Here is a 22,922-nt window from a genome sequence, read left to right as displayed (position 1 = left end):
GGGCTGACAAGTTTACTTTAATCCAACGTACAAATATCATTCACTTAGTTCAGGGGAAAAAGCCAGCACCTTGAACTTCAGAGCAAGTATAAACAAATTACAAACATCAACAGACAGACCAAATACAATTCATACCAACATCTGAGTTCAGCCAGGGAGCTCACAACAACAGCTGGCCCAGAGTCACATGGCACTCCTGCTGTGGGTCAGAGCTCTGGAAAAAGAGAAAGCCAACCTCTGGTTTTATGTCTTTTTCAGGGTCAAGGGTAAGTTACATGCGAATCTAAAATCATCACAAAAATGCAACTTGAACCCACGTGGTCTAAAAGCCTCTGATGTCACAAACATGTCACTTAAACCCATGTAAACTAGGCTTTCCCTTGAGGCAAGGAGCTCATCAAGGACTCCTAATTTAATCAGGGAAATAAAGGCCAAACTCTTCAAGGGCACTTGGTTGAATTAAGTGCTAAGAGCCTATCTTGATTGCCAATCCACCTCTTTGAACAGGTTCAGATGAGAGTGAGGTTCAAGCATTGCCCTCCCCTATTTTCCCCTTCATATCAAGCTATTGTCTTTTCATAACTTTCTTGCATTGTTCTCATTTATTTTATCAATTTTTCCTCTACCATTCTCATTTGATTTTTAAATCTTTTTTTTGTTTTTTTTTTCCTTCCAGGAGTTCTTGTTGGGCTTGTGTCCAATTTGCATTTTTATTTGAGGTTTCACTTTTAGCTTTTCCGACATTGTCTTCTTCTGAGTTTGTGTCTTGATCTTCCCTGTCACCATAGTGGCTTTATACGGTCAGGTTCTTTTTTTCTTGTTTGCCCATTTTTCCATCCTATCACCTAGGGAAGTGAAGGCGAGCTATCCCAACCTTGAGGCTTCTTCATATTGCTGTTTTCCGAGCTAGTTCTGAGGATTTGGATGTATTCAGTGTTACCAAGGTGGTAGGATTTGGAGAGAGTTGTAGCCACTGCTCTTTTGGTCTGCATTCTAATCCTTACCCAAGAAGGGTCCCTGATCCCTCGAAGTCATATGCATCATTGCTCCTCAGGGCCTGCGCTCCCTTGCAACCATAGGTGCTTCTGTCTGTCCTGAAACTTTGATCTGGAAGTGAGTCAAATAGTGCTCTGTCCCATGCCCAGTACTAGCTGAGGGGTCTCTTGTAATCCTTTTCTGACCAGTTGTCCAGAGACCTTACTGTCTCTAGGCTGAAATTTCCAAAGCTGCTGCTGCTGTCATTGCCATCTCCAAGCCAATAAGCTGATGTTGCCATCATGTGAACTCTGGGCCAGCCCCCATCCCAGTCTCATAAACTTTTCCTCCTGACCTTTGTATTGCCAATGCGATGCACCACGGCTGAATTTTACTTTCGGTTCAGATCATGCTCCCAATAATGCACACTTTAGGCAGATTAGTTAGCATAAAATACTATTTATTGATTATAAGACAACTAAATGATATCAGTTGTCTGAATATATACAGATTATATGAGTATATATATGTCACCAAATTGGGGAAGTATCTACATCTGGGTCAGTCAGCTGGGAAGTCCCATTTCAGCCACCCAGAGTCCTGATTGGGAAATTCCTAGGTTATGGGTCCATCCCACAGGTGAGACGTTGGCTAAAAGGAGAATTTTGGGGTTTTGGACAGTCAAAACACAAGACCTGCCCATCTGTTCTAGGGTATGGATGTTTACGTGCCTCCAGGGGTGGCCAGCCCCTTAAGGAGGCAAAAGTCCTGCCAGGAGCATCTAATCTTCATGGGAAATGATATGGGGTTGATTTATTCATTTCTTCTCAGCAAGTCACGTCACGTGACTTCTGCCAGTATTAGGCCACAAGTCCCCTGCATAGCCTTACAAATTCAACATGGAAGACTTAAAAATCAAATTAATTTCCCTTGCAACCTCCTGAACTGTCTTGGGCTAGAAAAGTGTCTTACTCCAACCTTTCATTGACTCTGCCACCCCAAAATTTAATTTGAGGCATTAAAGTTGTTTTAAGGGAAATGTAGGGAAAGCTCAGCTGCAAAGCTTCCTCTACTCCACTATCTTGGCTCCATCTCCAGGGTGATTCTTGATATTGGACCTGGCACTGGGACAGGCTGCATGGAAGGAGGACATGACTTCTTAACAACCGTACTACGAATGATCCTGCATGACCTGGGATGGGATTGGTGACAGTGCCAGCAACATCATCGTCAGCACTGTAGCCCCGATGTTCCTAGTGTCACTCCTGCTCATCAGTGCTACATCAGGAGAATGACTGTGATCTTCCCAGATTACCTGACTAGATCATTAAGACCTGGGACTCAGTCTTTTTAAAAGCAAAGCCTGGGATTTATGGTTTTTGTTCTGTTCTATATTATGTCACTCCTTTAGGGGGCCGTTACTCTGCCTTTTGTTTTTTGAGGGGTATGTGTTGCTGTCTTCCCATTTTAATTTTTCTTTCCTTCCTGCTGCGCTGCTGATGCAAAGCTTCTCACATCCCCAAGATGAGTTGCCCAGTATTTGCCCTAAAGCCATTTTAGTGTCAGACTTGTGGCTGCAAAACTCCTGTGTGCCCAGAACAGATCAAAATGTAATTGGGAAATGTCTGACAAAATAAATTGAAATGCAATGCAACATAAATAACGTGAATTTGTGGCTTTGTAAGTCAGCATGTGATCCTCTGGGACCCATTTCTATTTGAACTTAATACCATTCTTCTGGAATAACTTTAGGACCTTGCTACCAAGGGGTGGAGTGTGGTAGGAGTAATATCTGCCATGTAGGCTAGGCCAATTTTTTGTTAAAGCTAAGACCTTGGCCATTGATGTAGCTTCCTGGTGGCAAAATAGTACAAAAGCCCAGCAAAAGAGGAGTAAATAGTACCTCTCTCAGGATTCTGATTAGAAGACCAAAATTTCCAACAGAAGCAGGTAAGATATACTCAACTGAATCAATGCAATATCCTTTGCCTTCATTGGCTAAGTAAACTATGAAGTATGGCAAAACCTGACTTGTATGCTGAGCCTATTGTGGTAGGCTGGGCCTGATTGTTAGATTGTTGGTACTTCCAGTTCAGAATTAGAATGAAGTTAGACTGTCTTAGACCATATAACAGATGGGCAGTTAGGTGATTAGATTGCTGGCCTTGGAGTTAGTTAGATGTGAGTTGGAATCCAGCCTAAGACACTTAATATCTCTGTGACCATAAGCACACCACTTAACTCAGCCTCAGCTTTCTCACCTGTTAAATGAGGATAACACCTGTTGTTACTGAGTTATTTCAGTCATGTCTGACTCTTCGCGACCCTATTTGGGGTTTTCTTGGCAAAGATACTGGACTGGTTTGCCATTTCCTTCTCCAGCTCACTTTACAGATGAGGAAACTGAGGCAAATGGGGTTTAGTGACTTACCCAGGGTCACACAGCTAATAAGTATCTGAGGCTCGATTTGAACTCAGGAAGGTGAGTCTTCCTGATTCCAAGCCCAGCACTCTATCCTCAGCACCATTTAGCTACCCCATGTAGCATCTACCTCCCACAGTTAATGTGAGGATAAGATGACATATGAAAAGTGTTTTGCAAACCTTAAAGTATTATATAAATGCTAACCATTATTATTATTATTACTTGGACATGGTAGATCCTCGAGATCATCTCATCTAAATACAAGTAAATGTGATTACTATGTGAGAAAACATCGTTACCTGACGTCTCCCCTCACTTTGATCTTTCCCAGCTTCTGTTTCCAAATGTGAATGTAGCTATCCTAACTGACAAGCAGGACTAGACTAGAGAAGATTTTTACCCTGACACTTAGCTTTGCTGGCTGTTACAAAAATGGCACTTGACATCACTCACTTCGATGTAATCATCAAGCATTTATCTGCTCCATTTTCCCCATCATGGTGCCTGGCCCACCTTTACCCTGTGCTGGGCCAGTTTTCTTGCTAAGGTCTGTGCATTTGCAACTTACTTCTTAGACAGACAACTTAGCTGTTAATCCTTTTATTACTTTCCTCAGAGATAGGGACAAGTAGTAACAGCCGCTACAGAGATGGTCTCAGTCAGCACTTCAGTAATACTCCCAAATTATAACAGCTGGATCAAACAACTTCCAGATCTAAAAAACCTATATTTATTTTAAGGTATGACAGAAGTAGAAACACTGATTTTCCACCTAACCATAATCAGGAACCAAAGAAAACATCTATTTATTTATTTATATAAACTCTCTTGAGGTCACAACTAAAGGGAGCTCCGAAGTCCCCTGGGGACTCATTTTCCCCACGAAGAACTGCCAGTAGCAGGCACCTTGACTTTGGTGTCAGAAAAACCTTTTAAAATCTTAATCTAAATGTCATCGAAGAGGAAGACAGTGCTTTCCTCTAGGTATGAGATGAAGTCCTCAAACCTAGAATGTTTTATTTGCCTGCTGTTTTCCTTCTCCTTTGAGGGCATGTAACCTAGAAACCTGTTTGTTACAACTGTCTTTTTTCTACCTTAGACCATCCTTGCTGTTCATTCCTTTCTTGGTAGTTTTTACATTTCCCCCCACATTACTAACACTAGAATCCATGAGCATTCCGACAGGCAACTTGTAAGATGAACGAGTAAGCATACCATAATTTATCTTTCAGCGAAATACCAAGTTAAAAAGATTAATGAAGGCAGTTATTTAGGACAGGTCAACAACTTGGTGTTCCTAGTATGTGACTTATTTTCATTTTGTTATTTGATAACCTATCATGACCTATTTCATATACTCTTATTCTAGAAAATGGGCCTATCAGTTATTACTTATTACTCAGACTTGACAAAACCATTCATTTCCTGCCTCTTTGCATTTGTACAAGACATTCCCTTTGTCAGAATGCACTCCTTGATCACCTTTTCCTCTTGGTCTACAGTTCAGGTGTAACCTCTGTACTTCTCTCATCTCTCTCTCCTTCCTCAGATATTCTCAGAACACGTTGATGACTTTGTTCTTGGCCCCCTTCATTCCATACCATGAATTATCTTTATCTGTGTACATGCCATAGACGGTGAAATGTAAGTTTATTGAAGGCAGGGACCACCTTCAGTTTTTGTCCCAATCGCTTGGCATAGTCCTTTGAACACTTTGTGATCTCTCCTTTACCCATCTCTTCCCCATTCCTTACCTTATATTAAACTTGTGCCAGTAGAATGTAAATTCACCGAGGGTAAGGGCTCTTCCATTTTTGTCTTTACGGCTAGTACAGTGTCTTGCATATAGTCCATGTGCTTAATAAATGTTTGTTGAACTGAATCTTACCAGAGAAGTTAAATAGAGTTAGTTGCTAGAGTGGGGATTCAGTCAAAGTGATTAAAGACTTGTTTTTCAAGGAGTAGACCTGAAACAATTTACTATGAAGGTAAGTAAACAGCTTAGGCAGGTGTGGAAATACATTCCTTTTACTGCAGTGGTAGTAGGAAGTCAGTGGTGCCAAATGATACCTGATCAGTGGCATCACAGGAATGAGCAGTCCCCACTGAGGCCATTAATTCTCAATGTTTATAAGGCTGATGATAGTAATACCTTACATTTGTATAAAGTCCTGTAGCCTACAGAGTGCTTTTTAACATACGCTACCTTGTTAGATCCTTATAATCTTGACTTGACTTGATAGGGCATTTTAAACAACTCTAAAGTAAATAACAATGATATTCTTATTTATTTGTTGCTGAGGCCATTTTTTTTCTAAGTATCAAAGGTCTACGATACTCTCCAAACAACTTGGGCTTCTCAGCTGCTCAGACCACTTCAATTCTTCAGTGCATCTGTGATCCCTCGGATTTGGGTGCTCTCTCCGGAGATGTAGACAGCAACACAACTGCGCCCAAGTTAGTTTAGAATGTGGTTTCTAACTAGGTCTACCTGACTTTTGTCTGTGCCTTCCGGTAAATATGTCAGTGTGTCAATTGTGGCCTAACAAGTGAGGTAAATTACTTTATTATCATTCTTCTCATTTTGTTGTTGTTCAGTTGTGTCCAACTCTTTGTGAGCCCATTTGGGGTGTCCTTGACAAAGATACTGAAGTCATTTGTCATTTCCTTCTCCAGCTCATTTTACAGATGAGGAAACTGAGGGAAACGGGGTTAAATGACTTGCCTGGCATCATACAGCTAGGGAGTGTCCGAGGTTGCATTTGAACTCGGGTCTTCTTGAAGCCGGGCCCAGCTCTCTATCCTCTGCGCCACCTAGCTACCCCATCTTAGAGATGGACAAATTGAGACTCAGGTTAAATGACAATGACACAGTAAGTAGTATTAGAATGAGAACCCAGGTGTTCGGACTCCAAGTCCAGTCTTTTTTTCTGTTACACAACATGGCCCAGAATCAGCATCCGTTCTGCAGATGTTCTTCTATGCAAGTAATCTCTTAGGCTTTCCGTCCACTAGGGAAGAAAATCATTCTAAAATTTATCAACAGCCAAAGGAAAAACACCTACGTGATTGCTTCAAATAACTTCATCTTTTGGATCTGGCAAAGATGCTGTCTCATCATTGTCCAAAATTAATCTGGACACAGAACCACAGATTTAGCGCTTGGACAGATCTTTGAGGCTTTCTGGTCCAACATCCTCATATTACATGGGAGGAAACTGGGGCCCAGGTAATAAGTGTCAGACTTAGAATATACTAAGGATCTGGCAAATAATGTAGACCAGGAGAAAAGAGATTGCCTCCTTCATTAGCACAGACTCAAACAAAATAGGTATACCATTGTCAATTTTTAAAAAAGTTGTTTAAACTATCCAAATTTTCTTATTAATTACAGATTTTATACTGCCTTTTGTTTGGGCATTTGTTTACTCATTTACATCAAATACTTGTCAACATAGTATTTAGACAACTTTCAGATGATTTTGTGCATTAAAAGTAATTAAATAACATACTATTTCAGAAATCTTATATAAGACCTAGAAATAACTGGTTTCATGAAGAGAGAAAGTCTGGCAATTAAGATTCTCTCACAAATGTTTGCTATGTTACAACACTAAAGGTGGCCTCAGGACAATGACTAAGCAATAAGCACTTTCATAAAAAAATTTTATTTCACACTTTTATACAAATATCCACAGGTACGTTCTCATCGAGGAATGATTTCACAACGTTAGTTAGTATAAAAATTTATCAAATGCAAACAGACCAGTGACTTGACTTGAGATGACATTTTTAACAATTCTAAATTTAACACTGCAACAACATTCTTGCTTTTTGTGTTGTTGAAAACTACACCGACTTCAGGACATTCATTTTTTAAAACAAAGGTCTACGAACACTGCCAACATAAGCAGCCTCTTAGCAGCTTATAAAGCCAGTACATTGGGATCTTGAGTTATCCAGGCAAGAAACTGAATTTTTAAACACTGATGCTACCTTGTTTTTTGAGACTAAAATTGTAAACAAAATACAATTTGTGTAAATGTCTCTATGAATAAGGACTTTCGAAATGCGTAAGAATTTTAAGGGCGCACAGTTCCCGAAAAGGAAAAAAATAGCCCAAACCAATGAAAGTACACATAATAGTATTTTGTACTTTAGGAAATTTCTTATACTAGTTTCAAACTCATTAGCACCTTCCTCCTTTCCCTCCCCATATAACTTAACATTTTGGAACATGATAGTTAAAATAAACTTTTTTATGATGCCCGTTTCTATTCAAGATATAATCAATGTATGTAACACAGCAATTGCCTTATGTCAGCAGATGCAAAAAGCAATTTGAAGGCATTGTAAAGTTCTTATTTTAATAATCACAAAGTCACTCAGGGAACATAGGTTGGAGAAAAAACATAAATGCACTCTCTTGATGGCTCTAATAGTAACCAAAAAATTAAAAGTCACACTATCATGTCTGAAAAATAAAATCACTGTTTTGACATTAGAGCATCGTTCAGTAGTCTCAAATAGGATCAGTTCAGATCCATAGGCACTTAGCCTTTTTCCAAGTGCTATTAATAGAGAGCATCTGGAGGAGTGAGGAATGGGGACAAACAAGTCCATTTCCTCCAAGGCTTTCTTAAAGCATGTGTGTGATGTTCTGAGAATAGTTGCTGGAGGGCAAACAAAATGCCTCCAAACCAAAAAAAAAAAAAGAAAAGAAAAGAGAAAGAAAAGGCAAAAAAAAAAAAAAGAAAAAAGGATTCTGACTGTTCAGTAAGGACAAAATAATCTTAGAGTTAAATCCTATCTCTTAACCAAACCCAAATCTAGATGGAGTTTAGGAAGAATGAGAGTGGGAAGAGAGACGAGGGGAAGATGCTACAATATAAAGTTAAGTTTTAAGTTATTAAAAAAATATCTCTGGTATATTTATAAAGAGTTATTATTTTCTTTTTGCAGTGAAAGATTTAGGTCAAAACCACTAACCACCTATGTACTAACTCTGTGATCACCTAAACCAATCAAAGAAAGGTAAATTGGATAGTCTTTGGCCTATGTGTTAGTGAAAGGCAAAACAATTTATGAGAAAAATAAATACCAGGGCTAAAATATATACAAAAAATATAACTAGTATTCAAGCCTGTTGTGTGTGTGTGTGTGTGTGTGTGTGTGTGTGTGTGTGTTAGTCAGAGGATGATAACCTGTGTATTTTGGTGTGAGCAGTATTCACACAAATCTGAGGTTAAAAACAAGATGGCGGGATGGCAGCATCACCTTCTATTGCACATTTACTTCAAGACAGTACTTTAGTTTAAACCATTGTCGATTTAAAGTTCTCCAATTTTAGTGGAAGAAACATTTGGAAAGGCAATGCTAGAATTATGAAACTTACTACGTGCCAGTAGATATCGGCATGACTGATGATGGTGGCTTTCTTTCTAATATACTAATGGGAAGATTTCACAGGAGGTACAACTCAACATATCCTTTCTCATAATGGGTCAGCCACACCAAAATGAAAGGTAATCTGGAAATTTAAATTAAGGTAGTTTAAAAAAAATCAGTTCCATCGGTCTCAAATTTAGTTGTGCAAAATAAAAGCCTTGGGATATGTAACAATATCCACAGTTTAAAACTGTAGGTCCATACTGTCTGTAGTAAGTCTGAAACCAATCCTCAGTTAGTGAAGGAACTTTTAAAATCCATTTAAATTTCTGAGTTGGAAAGCAAGAGAACAGTCTGGAGAGTGTGCTGTTTTTTCCCCCTAGGAATAGCTTTCATCTTCATTCCATTTTGTGATCCACTGTTTTTTTTCCAGGCCATCATTATATTTCTCATCTTTGATCTGTCGTTCCTCTTTCCGGATTCTTACAGCATGGTATCGGGGAACGCTGTCATCGTACCTGGAGCGCTTAAAGAATCCACACTAGAGAAGAGGCAGAAAAGAGGAACAAAAATATTCAGTTATAAAATGCAAAAAAATGTACTAAGCAGGAATATCTAAGCTTTTTTTTTCCTTTTAAAGTAATGCCCACATTTCAGAGAAAAGAAATTATTTTCCTTAAGAAAGAAATACCTACGTCTGGAAAGAAAAATGGCTGAGGTTGGAGAAAGGGAGGATAATGGAGTGAGAATACGGTAGAAGCGCTTTTGCAACTGGAGGCCACATCTATTTTCACCTGTTGACTTTAGATTAAAAAAATTTTTTTTTACAACAGTGAAACCCATCTCTGTTCTAACAATTTAGGAGTCACTGAGAAAATGCTTCTACAATTTAACAAATAATCACTATATTTGAATTATGGCTCATTTTAAAATTGCACTAGGGAAGTCGTTTCAGCATAAATGATATTTTGGAAATAGATTAGGAGCTAAATCAAGCCTGAAAAAAAAAAAGAGAAAAGGTTTCCTTGCCAAAATAAATTGATGTTAAGTCACAAACATTTTGCAAGACAGTATTTGAATATACCAGTATGGTGTAACTGGCATATTTAAAAACCTTACCTACGCCTCCTGTTTAAAGCTTCATTGCTCCTATCATATCTCCTGGGAGCTATATGACATCTCAGTCGTATAGGACATGTTGACCTGTCTACGAGTTAATCTCTTTTCTTCACAAATAATAAAGTAACTCTGTTAAGCTGAATTATACACTGCCTAAACCTTTTGTTTGTTTGAGCTGCTGTGGGACTCACAACACATTGGAATGGCTCCTCACTTTCTTGGAAAATACAAGATGCCTTTTCCACTGAAAGTGCTATGTGAATTAAATACTTTAGCCATATCTACCCTGCTCTGTCAAAAGACGATGCAATCTGAATGGAAATTATCTAGGTTATTTCAGAATCGAAAACTGTTTGGAATGCAGTGTGGTTGTAAAGGAAGAGTCTTCCAATTTAGAAATGCAGCTAGATGATGGGTGAGGAGGATATTTAGAATGAAAGATTAGACTGTTTATTATGCAACCACCTACAGGAACAGAATGCTTATGCGGAATGGTACTATAGTATTATTAAAATACCATGGCAAAAAATGTGTATTAATATGGCAATAGGAAAAAAAATGGCATGAGGGCTTTCATCTCAAGGCTACTTCTATGCTGACCACATTTTTTTTTCATAATTTATAATCTCAGACCAGATCACAGTAGTGATACTACCATAAAACATAGCTATTACCCCATTTAAACAATGTAGTAATTTAATGAACATTCAATGGCATGAGAAAAGTACTACACCACGGAAATTTGAGTGGGGTACCAAACTGAGCCATGGAAAGGAACAGGAAGTTGGGAAAATGTCATCCTCTCCCTGTTTACTAAGATGTCAAAAAAAAATGAGAAAGGAAAACGCTCAACTTCTCTCATGAGTCCCAAATAAGAAAAGTAAAAGGAAATCCAAAAACCTCTAAAAAGAGAATATAGAGGTCAAAGTCCACTACAATAAACTCAGTGGACTATCTAAATTATTTTGTTAAACTGAAATTTCTTTTTATCTGTTATTACTCTACTACTGTGTAGAGCTGAAATCTTAGAGAAATTTTGGTCATAATGTGCTGAAATGGGCTTTGGCCTGTCTTGTGTTTGCAGCAAAGTGAGGCTGCATCTCTTGATCTTAGCAGCACAACACTTCTGAACAACAAAATTATTCCAAACTATCAATTCTCCCCTCTATTTAATGTAAGTAGATTAAAATGATAGTGATGAAAAAAATAAGGTAAAATTAAAATGATGAAAAACCCTTTTCATCAAGAGAAACAACATGTTTTCGCATGCAACAAAAGTTAATAAAGCAGCCAACATCACTTCTAGTTATAGGCAATTCCATGACTAACCAAAAAAAAAAATCAGTAGCAATTTCTTATGTGTTTAAAATCTCCAATCTTGCTCACTATCCAGTAGTGAGTATATATGTATGTATGTGTGTATATACACACACACATACACACACACACACATACATATGTAGTAAGCTATCAGTGATTATAAAGATTTGGGGTATTCTTTGTTTAAGAGTCTATAAGGATTCAAATTTTTGCTACTGTTTGAAGTTGTATTGGGATGGATGGGAAGGGGGGGAAATCATACTTGTAATTGAAGGATTTTTCCTACATTTAAAAAAAAAAGGCATGTGAGCATTCAAATGCAAATAATGAAAATAAACAAAAGCAAGCAAGCACATGGAGATACACAGAAACTCATCTGTTAATGAAACGAATGCAGCAAGCTCTTTCCCTTAACATTAGCCACCACAACCACAGCAGGTCCCACAGCTAGCAATGAAAAAACATTGATCAATTACCAATTACAGAAGTAGCTCAATACTATGCATCAGAAGTAAGCCTCTCTTTATCAGATGGCTGAGCATGGATCTCAGCCTTGTGATATGTGGCATCATAATGATCTTTCTTATTTCTCTTGAAGAAACCACACTATAAGGAAGCAAGGTACTTAGTCAATTTCACAGGTTGATGTACAACAGCCAAACAAAAGAAAACTCAGAACTTGATCCGTTACGTTTATAGCCCATATACAAAGATACCAATTTCAGCAGCCAGTAGGTAAGACAGCACTAAATATTTGGAGTAACATTCAACCTAATCCCCCTAGGACATATTGCCTCTCCTGCTGATTTTCCTTTTATGACTCCAACAACTAAGGAACCAACGTAGGTTAACATATCAGAAGGGAATGGATTTCATTTATTCAGAAGAAAAATGTCAAGGCATGCCTTTTCTCCAAATGGAGGCTTAAACATGCCAAACTGTGGCTTTGGTTTCATCTAGAAGGTGCGTTGTGCCCTTCTGCAGAAGGTCAAAAGGATGACCTATGCTATTTGTTCAGACAGTAGCTAGGAAATGAACTCTCTGAAGTAAGACTTCGCACAAATCCTAGGAAAAGAACTTCTGAGAAGTTTTTTTTTCCTCCTTTCACAATAAATTCCGCAGAACAAATACCATCTACTTGAGGCCTAGGGATTTGTGGAGCGAATTACAATATAAATTTGAAGACAGCACAGTGAAAGAATGATTGCTGTCATTTTCACAAACTCCAGATGAACATGAAACCCTCAAACGGTAGAAACTTAAGTGAATTAGGTTAGGTCACTCTAAATGAGTATAAAAGCATTATCCCACTTTCCACTGTAATTTCCTTCATATAACTGAAGAACTCGGTCTATTTACTTACACTCGGTTCATAAGGGCTTGAAATTATACTTTGAAATATAGCTTGGCCTGATGGATCTGTGACCTTTGGTGAATTCAACTTCTTATGCTGACAAATGTTATGAAGGAAAAGATACACCTAGTTGATATTGGGAAATGTATGCTTGTTTGTGAAACCACCCAATGATCTCTCAATTATCCATGCTAATCAAGAAACAGTGTGACCTAAGGCAGAAATGTCAAACTCTTGAGAACAAAGCCCAAACCAGATTAAAATGTAATTGGGGAATGCTTAACAAAACAAATAAAAATACAACATAATGTTAATTTGTGGTTTTCTAAGTAGTCAGTACCCAGATCCAACCCTTTTCTATTTGAGTCTGACACCACTACCTTACAGGACAGACGGAACACCACCCTTGGAGTCAGAAGTCCTGAATATGACACAGACTAGTTCTATGATCATGGTATAGTTACTTAACCTTCTGATGTCCCAACCAATTCTCTAATACTATAAGTTAAAATGAGTTGATGATCTGCATTGGTGGAGGCATGTTCCCCACACCAAGAATTCACAGGTCTGGGGGAATCCAAATGAAGGAAAATCAAAGCCTTGGTATGAGGGGAGTAACCATAAAATAATGAATCTTAGTCACATGTGTATTCTGTACAAAGACTTAAAAGAAAATAGAGCTACAGAATGGCAGATCAGAGAGGGATCTTAAAAATTATCCAATCAAACCCCATCATATATCCAATAAGAAAACTGAGGCAAAGAGAGATTATGTGATTTAGCCAAAGCAACACGTCTAGTTGATGAGCATGCCGGGGCTAGAAGTCATGTCTTTTTTAAGTACCTTTCCATGACACCACTTTTTAGATAGCCTATCTTTAGATAGGATAGCCTATCTGGAAGGCTATCCTTGGACACTCCCTAAGACCAAAACACTTTTCTTTTCTTGATTTTATTTTAGCATGGGTTGGTTAGACTTGTCTCAGACTAGGAAAAACACAACTGCATAAACCTGATGCTTGAGCATTAGGTCTACATTGAGCTAATGGAGGTCAGGCTCTGTCTAAGATTCACTGAGAATCAAAAGCTCTTGGGATAACAAGAACTCCAAACACACCCTCTGGGAGAGGTCTAAAGAATGACTTCACTTTGGGAGAAACGTGTGTGGCCGGGGCTGGAGGATGCACAGCTCTCATTTGTTACAGCAGAAAGGGGAAATAGTATTCTGCATAGCCCATTATACTCTGAACTCTATTTGTAATTTATTTCTAACTCTCTATTGTAATGAGGGTAATTAGACAGCACAGTGGCTAGAGCGCTGAAGTCTGAAAGACCTGAGTTCAAATCTGGCTTCAGACATGTACTAGCTATGTGGTCTTGGGCAAGTCACTTTAACCTGGTTGGCCTCAGTTTCCTCATCTGTAAAATGAGCCAGAGAAGGAAATGGCAAACCACTCCAGTGTCTTTGCCAAGAATACCCCAAAATGTAGTCATGAAAAACTGAACATAACTGAAAATGACTAAATCACAACAAAATTGTAATGAGATGACAGAATTGTGCATTACCAGTAATACTAAAAACCAAGGCCACAAAATAGTGTCTATATGTTGTAACCTCTAGGAACAACAGTATACATACAGGCAGAATCCTTATAAAGATAGATGTAGGAAATATGTATACATATAAATATAATCCTTATATAAGATGCATGATATGTATACAGTTAAAATGTTAGCAGTTAAAAAGAAATGAAAACTTTCTATGTGGGCTTCTATTATGTTTAGAATATAAAGTATGGGTGGTACTTTTTTTGAAATTGATTCCAAGTTTTGCTCACCTCACATGGATATTTCACATTATGGTGGGGGGTGGCAGGGTTGAGGGGGTAGGCTTGGCTAAAACTTGCCAAGCAATTAAGGATCTTTTTGTTCCCAAAGGAAGAGCATGGTAGTCTCAAGCAACAGAAAGATGAATCTAATATTGCTAAAACATGTTTGGTTATGTGTATCTATGGCTGTCATTAAGGTGGCTGAACTTCACACATCAAAACTTTCCATAATATCCAGATCATTATAACATGCTGGCCTCACTCTTTTAAAAGCCAGTAGTTTTAAAAACATGAAATAAAATACACATAAAAATGCTTAAATAAAACCCACCTTCCATAGTAAAAAGACTAAGAGAGCAAGCATCAAAATTCCAGCAAGGATAGCCACAAGGATGATCCACCAAGGCACTCCAGAATACTGCGCGACTGTCTTTGAAGGAAATACTGTAACACGGACCTGTGAGACAGAAGAAATTATGTAAGGATGAGTGTATGCTGTGTGAAGGAATGCAAAGAGCAAGAGTTTGAGAGACCAATTCTAGCTCAGATTTTGCCCCCAAAGGCAGTTTGGGTAAGGCCATCTATGAACTATACTTAAATTTTAAATGCAAATTTTTTTCCTCTGTTAACTGTGTAATACATTCCACACTTGCTTACTTCTCCAATCCCATTCCTTTACTCTAGGCAGACTTAAAAAAGGTAAAAGTCCACAATGATCAAGTTTTTTTTTTCCAAATAAAAGTTCAGTAAGAGAAAGAACTGTTAAATTAAGTAGAAAGAAGGTATATGGACAATAAGCATTCCCACACTTTAGAGGTGGCAGTGAACCCCACCAAGGCTGAGGGCAAGGAAGTCAGCAGGGATGTTGGCATGCAAAAATATTTTTCTTTGGGTGGAAGTGGCATGATGGAGGGAATCAGGAAGACCCCTCCACATTCAAGTCCCTCATCTACCACATATTGGCTATGTGATTCTGGAAAATTCATTTCACCTCTCAATGGTCCAGGAAACTCTCTAAGACTTTATGTTGTAATCTGCCCTGGTCAAAGAAGTTCCTCCCTAGGAACTTCCAGCACTGAGGAAATCTCAGATCTGGCCAGTAATACTGACCTGCATCCTTCCTGACTCTTTGCTTATTTGATACTGCTCCTGACACCAGCAATATCCTCCTTACCTGCTTTGCCTGGAGAACTGGCCATCCTTTAAAGCCCAAATCAAATGCTATCTCATCCATGAAGCTTTCCCTAATGCCCCCATCAGGATGATCTTCCCCTTTGCCCCTCACATGATACTTTGATATCCTCTCTAAGGCACTCATGCATCGTTGGGTAGGTTTGTCTTCTCTGATGACAGTGTCCCAATGAGGGTTAACTATACTTCATATTTCCTCCCACCCCAGCTCCACTTATTGCCTATACATAGCGAGTTTTAAATAAGTATTTATTGAACTGAGTTACTGATCAATGATAATACTAGGAATATTTAGGTTTGAGAAAAAGGAGATCTCATCAGTTTTCAAATATTTGTATGAATGAGGAAGTAAACATGTTTTGTACTACTCTAGGGTGGACGTTCTTAAACTGAAGTCCATGGTCCTCTTGGTCTATAGAGAGAGGTCAAGGATTCTTCTATGAACTTGGAAACTTTCCATATTTGGATAATTATTTCAATATAATGGTTTCCTTTATACTCCTGTAGGACTTGTTTTGTACATTAAAAAATGTTATTCTGAGAAGAGGTCCAAAGACTTCATCTGACTGCCAAAGGGATAGATGACACATAACAAGTTAGGAACCTCTGCTATAGAAGGCAGAAGAATTATTGATGGATAGAAGAAATGTTGTGCTAGTAAATTTTTAACAACCAACTCTCTGAAAACACTTAACACCATTTTAAGTGTAATCTGTATTATCAGCACTTTCTTCATTACCTTCTTAAATCTAAAAAGTCAACAAAATAAAATTACTCACAATGAAAATTTAACAATCAGCTTTTGAAAACCTACCCAAGCCAACTCTAGTACATTCCTGGTTAGAAGTTACAAAGAGACCAACTTAGACTCAATACAAGGAAGAACTTCGTAGTATTAAAGCTATTCAACAGTAGAATAGGATTCCTTGTGAGGCAGTAATAAGCTCCCTATCACTGGAGGTATTAAAATACAATTTTCTACAGCAAATACACTGTCACAGTCCCACCCGACTCAACTGTTTCGTGAAGACATGACACCTTTGCGTTTATTGTAAATTGGTCATGAGAAAGTATTTGGTTCTGTAGGGCAGAATGTAGCTTTTCTGATTCTTCTGCAAAGTTTCTATCATGCGAATATTAAGATCATGCAACACTTTCCTGACAGATGAAACCACAGTTATAAGTTCAATCAATGATTCTCTATTAGTCAGTATTAAGTAAGACATAAACCAGAGAGACGTATGCTTGCCAAAGTTTGGCCCCACTTTGGGGCAATGTCCTGTGTGTAGTCAAAATGGAAGAGGGATTACGAAGAGACACTGAGGTTCTCTTACAATTCATGTTTGAAATTGTGCTGATTGCATCAATCCTTCAAATACTATGGGTCCTCCTCAATGAGATACTTCACTTTTCAAAGGAGATCAGCCCACTAATCACATAGCCAAGAATAAATGGGCTTACCATCCAGATTACAGCCTACAATTGCACTGGCAGCCTACTGAGTTAGTCAATCAGTACAAGTACCTTAAACAAACATAGCAGATAGACAAGGACACGGGTGCAGGACTGAACAGGTGTAGGACAGAAGACTGTACTTCATTTAGGAAATTGTGCAGCCCTATCAATGATGTCAAGATGCTCCCTTTGGTTACCCAAAGGGCAAAAGAAAGACACATGGTGGTTCTAAGTAAGTTACAGAGTACTGACCTAGAATTAAACTACAGAGTACAGTGATATCTTTCACTCAAGAGGACTAAAAGCCAGGATTATTTGGGCTTAAAAGACATCACTGAAGATCTGTTTAACTGGAAAAAGAGTCAGGCCAGTTATATAGAGACTGGAAGGGTTAACAGATGAGCAGTCTGCTATACTGTATCCATAAAATATTAAAAGACCCAGAGAAGGCCTCTAGGTTGTCTAGGTAGATCTGGAGGTTTTTGGAGGTTCTACGGAAGAAAATGGACAAGAATAACATAAAATGAGAAAGAAAAGATGGTTTACAAAATTCACTAGTGGAGGTAATGCCCACATTTACGAGATTATGGATCTGTGATCTTAAAAAAATATGAGAGGTTTGGCCTAGATCAGGGTTATTTAACCTGAGGTCTATGAACTCGGTACAACGGTATTTCAATATAAATGATTTCCTTTGTAATCCTGAGTTTGATGCATTTAAAACCTTTATTCTGAGAAGGGGTCCATGATCCATAAAAAAATGTTAAAGATTACGGGATCTAGATAATCCTTGCAACTCCTCTAAACTCTAAAATTCAATTATTCTATAACTCGTTCTACAAATACTTTTGACAATTTAATATGTGCACAGTTGGATGACCTATCAAAATGCATATACCTCTTTAAGGGAATAAGTAGATGTATAAGGAGGAATAGAGAGAGGAATGATGAAAGGCAAGAGGATGAAAACAAAAAATACTGGCCACCTCAGTTTTACCAACTAGCCCAGAGAAAGACCAAAATGATTCTAAAACTACTCACTTGAGTGCCTGCATTTGGGACCTTAATATTCTCTGCAGCGGCAGTAACATTAATGGAAGCCTGAAGAAGAATATCTAAGTAGTTCAGCTTGGAATATTCCTGTTTTGGGAAAAAGACGGTACACGCGTCAAAGAAACAATTGATGCCTCTAAGAAAGTAAATCTCTCTCCAAACAATTGTCCCGTCATGAGGCCATACCTCTAGGAATGTACCGTTCCACAGCCTTGACCGTAATATAACAGAAGCCTTGCTGTCCAAACCGTGTAGGGGACATTTTATGTTCACACAGTTAACATTTGTGCTACAATTCTAGAAAGAAATTAAAATTGAAAAGTTGAAATGCAGTGTACCAAAGAATGCTAATAATCTGCCAAATCTCTTAGAGAACACTTACAAGTGTCTGATATTTTCTTTCTGCAAATAAAGAAAACTTTCTGCCATCATCTGTCTGCTTCTCGGCTATTTCTCGCTTCTTTCTTGAGTTGTGAGGAGATTCCTGAAGGAGAAGGAGAATTGTTGCCAGGAAGCCCTCGGTCAAGCAGTTCTGCCTTTTCTTCCCCCCATACAATCCGGATCTTTTCCTTATCATCCCTCCCAAAATTACTTCAAATCTACATTTTCATATTACAGTCACACACAGATTTCCTCTACAATTTATGTACAAAACCAGTGAAAGTTTTTATCATCTAAACTTTCTGACATTTAATGATTTTAAGTCCAGGCAGATCATCCCTAGCTTTCATAAATACATGCTGAAAAAAAGAACAAGGTCTCCAAAGAATTAGCCAGGCCATAAATAGCCCATCACCAAATTGGTGTAGGGAACCCTCGGGGAGGAAATTTCTTCTATTAATGTAGATTAGATCCTGCTTAGAAACTTAAGAGTCTTTTAGACAGATACCCAGGGGCACTGAGATGTGATGGGTTACATAGAGAGTACATTTCAGAGGCAGGATTAGAACCCAAGTCTTCCAGACACTGTCTCTACCACACCAAAGCCTTTACACCCGTGTTTTATTCTAGACATTTTCAATGGCCAATGGATGTCCTATAAAACATCTCTGGCTGATATAGTCGAGGCAAAGCAGAATTGAAACTGCCTGTCCAAGTCTCTAGCATGACTAAAGAATTATTCATTATGATTACTGACATTTCTCTAACACCTTTAAGATTTGCAAAGGGCTTTCTGTACATTATCTCATTTGATCTTCATAATAACCCTGTGAGGCAGATTGCCAATAGCACTGTCCCATGTTATAGATGAAGAAACTAAGGCTTAACAAGCTAAGTGACTTGTTCATGGTCACACAGCCGGTAAGAGTCAAGAGGCAGGATCAGAACACAGGGCTCTTCTGACTATAAGTCCAGCTCTATTTTCGCTGTACCATGATAACACACCAATCACAGTAGGATGCCTTCCAACTCTTCTCAGCTCTCAATTATTGAACATCAACTTATCTCTATTATTGGTCATCAAATTTCAGAAGTTTTCATTTCCTGGAATGGGTAACTAAGTAAGGCAGTTCTAGCCTTTGGAATTAGGCATTTAACCTGAAAATCTCTCACTCTTCCTTGGTAACTTATAACTAAAAGGAAAATAAAATATGAGAAAGTTGGAAAGGCAAGGTTATTATTCTCTTGATTTGGTTTGGTTAATGCATCAAAGCAATCCTCTCCCGTTTCACTGACATAATGACATTAGAGAAACTGAAAAAAAAAAAACCTGAAAAAAACATACCCTTAGTCCCAGAGAGTTAATTTCAGCTTGTGGCTCACAGTTTATTTGTTCCAATCCTTTGGATTCTATTTTCATCAAATAAAGCAGCCATTTGCCGTTGCTAATTTCTTTGGGCCACTGAATGTTTAGAGATGCTGTGCCAAGATTTTTAAGAGGTTTGCCTAAATTAATTACCTGTTGGGAAATAAAAATGCATATGTTATCTCAAAGTAAATTCTCTTAATGCAAATTTACAGCAGCAGTTACCACTCATAAGCAGTTGGGAAAATGTCAAGAGTATTTGATGTAAAAATTGAATGAGAACACAGAGAAGCATCAGAAGCACAGATTCTGAGGCCATGTTTGTTCATGCAGAGGACAAGGGCAAAGCACACTGGTCTTCTGAGCCATGTCTATATAATCAGGTCATCACCATTAACTTCAAATGTGAAGATACCCATTGGAATCTTCTTGTGTGGCTGCTCTCATGGGTCATGAATGACACTTCTATGACAGACGAAGAATGTCATAGCAAGCTTTCACTATATGTAATTGCTGTATCTCTAAGTACAGGATTTTTAGTCACAGGAAAGGGAAATCTATGCATGACTTTACGACAGGATTCAGTGTCATATGGATAAAGTCAAGCAGATATGTGGACAATTTAATCATCTGCTGTGTGTAGCTAGTCTCAAGGAAGTTTTTCATCACTTCAATGTTATTGTTCAACACACCTCCAAGCCTCCATTCCCACTATGGTCAGTATGTTTTACAAAATATAAACCTAGTTTCACATTCCTTAAGTAGAACAAAAATAGGAAGGTAAACCTGTTGAGAGAAACAGAGATATTACCTTCCGAAGCCAATAAATAATTTTTTTTTTAGATTTTCATTGGTATAAATAATTACAAGGTACCAAGTTGCCTCAGTTCCTCAACTGCAGAATGAGCTGGAGAAGGATATGGGAAACCATCCCCCCTCCCTGTATCTTTGCCAATAAAACCCCAAATGGGGTCACAAAGAGTCAGACATGATCGAAACACTGAACAAGGAAAACAAATTTATGTAGTACCTGCTGTGTGCCAAGCACTGGGCTAAGCACTTTACAAATCTCTCTTTGATCCTCACACCAACTTTGTGAGGTAGGTGCTATTATTCCCCCATTTTGTAATTCAGGAAATTGAGGCAAACAGAGAATATGAAATGTTAGAGGTTGGATTTGAACCCAGGTTTTCCTGAGTCCAGGTCCATCACTCCTTGGCTGTTCAGAGTATGTGATGAAGACAATGTAAAATAAGAATGGAAAGGTCAGACTGTGGGAGCCCTCAAATGCCAGGCTAAAGAGTCTGGAGTTTATTTGGGAGACAACGGGGAGACAAGTAAAAAGAAATAAATTATTTTTATGAACGCTGTATCTTACACACATTTGCTCTAACTCACCCTGAATTCATATTCTATTAAGTTTCCAATCTCATCTTCAGATTTCATAGCTCGCTCACCAACAACAGTACCTCCAAAGTACACCTGGGAAGGTTTAGCAACTCTGTTAAATTAAAAAACACTGGGTTTCAGTAAAGATTGTAAATGGTTCTTTCAAACATTGATTTGTTATGCTAAATACAAACACTTACCCAGAGACCGACAAAAGCAGTTCAATAACCACTTTAGCTTTAGCTGTAATTGAAGCCAAATTATCTTGATTGCTTGTTCTGAAGTGAAAAGGAAACAAAGAGGCTTTATTTTAACAGTTTTTTCATTATAATTACACTTCTTTCATGAGTCAGATCAGAGGCAACTCTTGGAGGCCTACACATTCATGGTGCCGGGCTAAAGGAAGAGACAGGAAAAAGAACTCTTACGTTTCCAACTTCAGATTCACGTCCAGGTCTGTGGTATCGAAGGTGACTTCTGTGGTACTTAAAATCAAATAAAAAGTAACCTAAAAAGGAAAAACAAAGCATAGGCCAATTAACATGAATCCAATCTATCAAAATCCCAATGACATTATAAAATAATAAAATGAAAAAAAAAAGCTAGCACCTACACTAGAATTTCTCTTAAAGGGATTTCCAAGTTCACAGTCCACTTGGGAACCATTTACATTGGCTGCACAACTCAACTGTTTTTCCTATGAAAGTAAAAAAAAAAAGTTAGGCCAAAATATCAAACACTAAAGACTTATGTGTGCACATGAAATACACACACCCATTTTCTTCCTCCCTTTCCCTTTTTGTCTTTAAGGACACTCACAGGATAAGCCCTCAGCTCTCTGTAGGCAGAATAAGTTAAGGTGTCAGGAAAAGTTGCAATGAGTTTGGCTTCGTGGGCATCGTCCCCATCTTTTGCAGGATTCCTGGGATCAGATGGGCTATTTGTCACTGTTATTTCTAAAGCGATATCCTTCTGGTCTTTGAGGACAAGCTCTGGAACGCCATTGTGACTATAATAAGACAGATAACAATATCATTCTCAAGACACTTGAAATCCTTCCTCATCAAAAGGCCTTTGTCAAGTGATAACAGTTTATGTAAATGCTACAGAAGGGATTCTTACATTGGCAAATAAGAAAATTTGTCTTGGTTGCCATCTCGCGTACAAAATCTGTACTCTAATTTCAGATTGCTGTTACAGATGTTGTCATTTCCGCATCCCTCTTTTAGGAACTGAACCTAAAGAAAAACCAGAAATGAGTGTATGTTAACATCCACCAGGAAAACACAGACAGAAGGCTAAGTAAATCAATGGTTTCTTCTATGTCTATATTCTGGTACGACAACGCCACCTTTGGAGAAACCACAGGCGTGCCAGCCCTTTGTGACATATCCAGTTCCCACTTGGGTCTGGAAGGACATCGCAAATAAAATTTTAATAACTTTTCCCCAATTACATAAGAATAAATCATGGCTAAAGTTGTCTTGTGGCAGACTGGATAGTGTGTCAGGCCTGGAGGCAGGAAGACTCATCTTCTTGAGTTCAAATCTGGCCTTTGACATGTACTAGCTGTGTGACCCTGGAAAAGTCACTTCACCCTGTTTGCCTCAGTTTCCTCATCTGTAAAATGAGCTGGAGAAGGAAATGGCAAACCACTCCAATGTCTTTGCCAAGAAA

The 22,922-nt window shown here is 38.3% G+C and overlaps 1 protein-coding gene across 2 annotated transcripts in view; it reads right to left on the bottom strand.

Annotated features, from left to right (window-relative positions):
* Positions 1–7,049: 7,049 nt before the first annotated feature.
* Positions 7,050–22,922, bottom strand: part of ITGA6 (integrin subunit alpha 6) — a 98,943-nt gene continuing 83,070 nt past the window's right edge. Inside the window, exons 14-26 of one of the 2 annotated variants that reach the window (XM_036745458.1) lie at positions 22,368–22,483; positions 22,065–22,254; positions 21,859–21,942; positions 21,674–21,753; positions 21,446–21,523; positions 21,255–21,357; positions 19,836–20,009; positions 18,492–18,593; positions 18,296–18,406; positions 18,098–18,196; positions 14,742–14,867; positions 11,704–11,833; positions 7,050–9,329 (exon numbers count right to left, since the gene is read on the bottom strand). In XM_036745458.1, coding sequence (XP_036601353.1) covers positions 11,726–11,833; positions 14,742–14,867; positions 18,098–18,196; positions 18,296–18,406; positions 18,492–18,593; positions 19,836–20,009; positions 21,255–21,357; positions 21,446–21,523; positions 21,674–21,753; positions 21,859–21,942; positions 22,065–22,254; positions 22,368–22,483 — 1,371 coding nt within the window. In that variant the 3' untranslated portion in view covers positions 7,050–9,329; positions 11,704–11,725. The remainder of the gene's footprint in view (positions 9,330–11,703; positions 11,834–14,741; positions 14,868–18,097; positions 18,197–18,295; positions 18,407–18,491; positions 18,594–19,835; positions 20,010–21,254; positions 21,358–21,445; positions 21,524–21,673; positions 21,754–21,858; positions 21,943–22,064; positions 22,255–22,367; positions 22,484–22,922) is intronic. The other variant, XM_036745457.1, reaches the window with a different exon arrangement.

The sequence above is a fragment of the Trichosurus vulpecula genome, chromosome 2 (assembly GCF_011100635.1).
Source record: "Trichosurus vulpecula isolate mTriVul1 chromosome 2, mTriVul1.pri, whole genome shotgun sequence".
NCBI classification, from domain to species: Eukaryota; Metazoa; Chordata; class Mammalia; order Diprotodontia; family Phalangeridae; genus Trichosurus; species Trichosurus vulpecula.
Note: the sequence above shows the minus strand (reverse complement) of the source record. Positions and strands in the feature narration are given on the sequence as shown.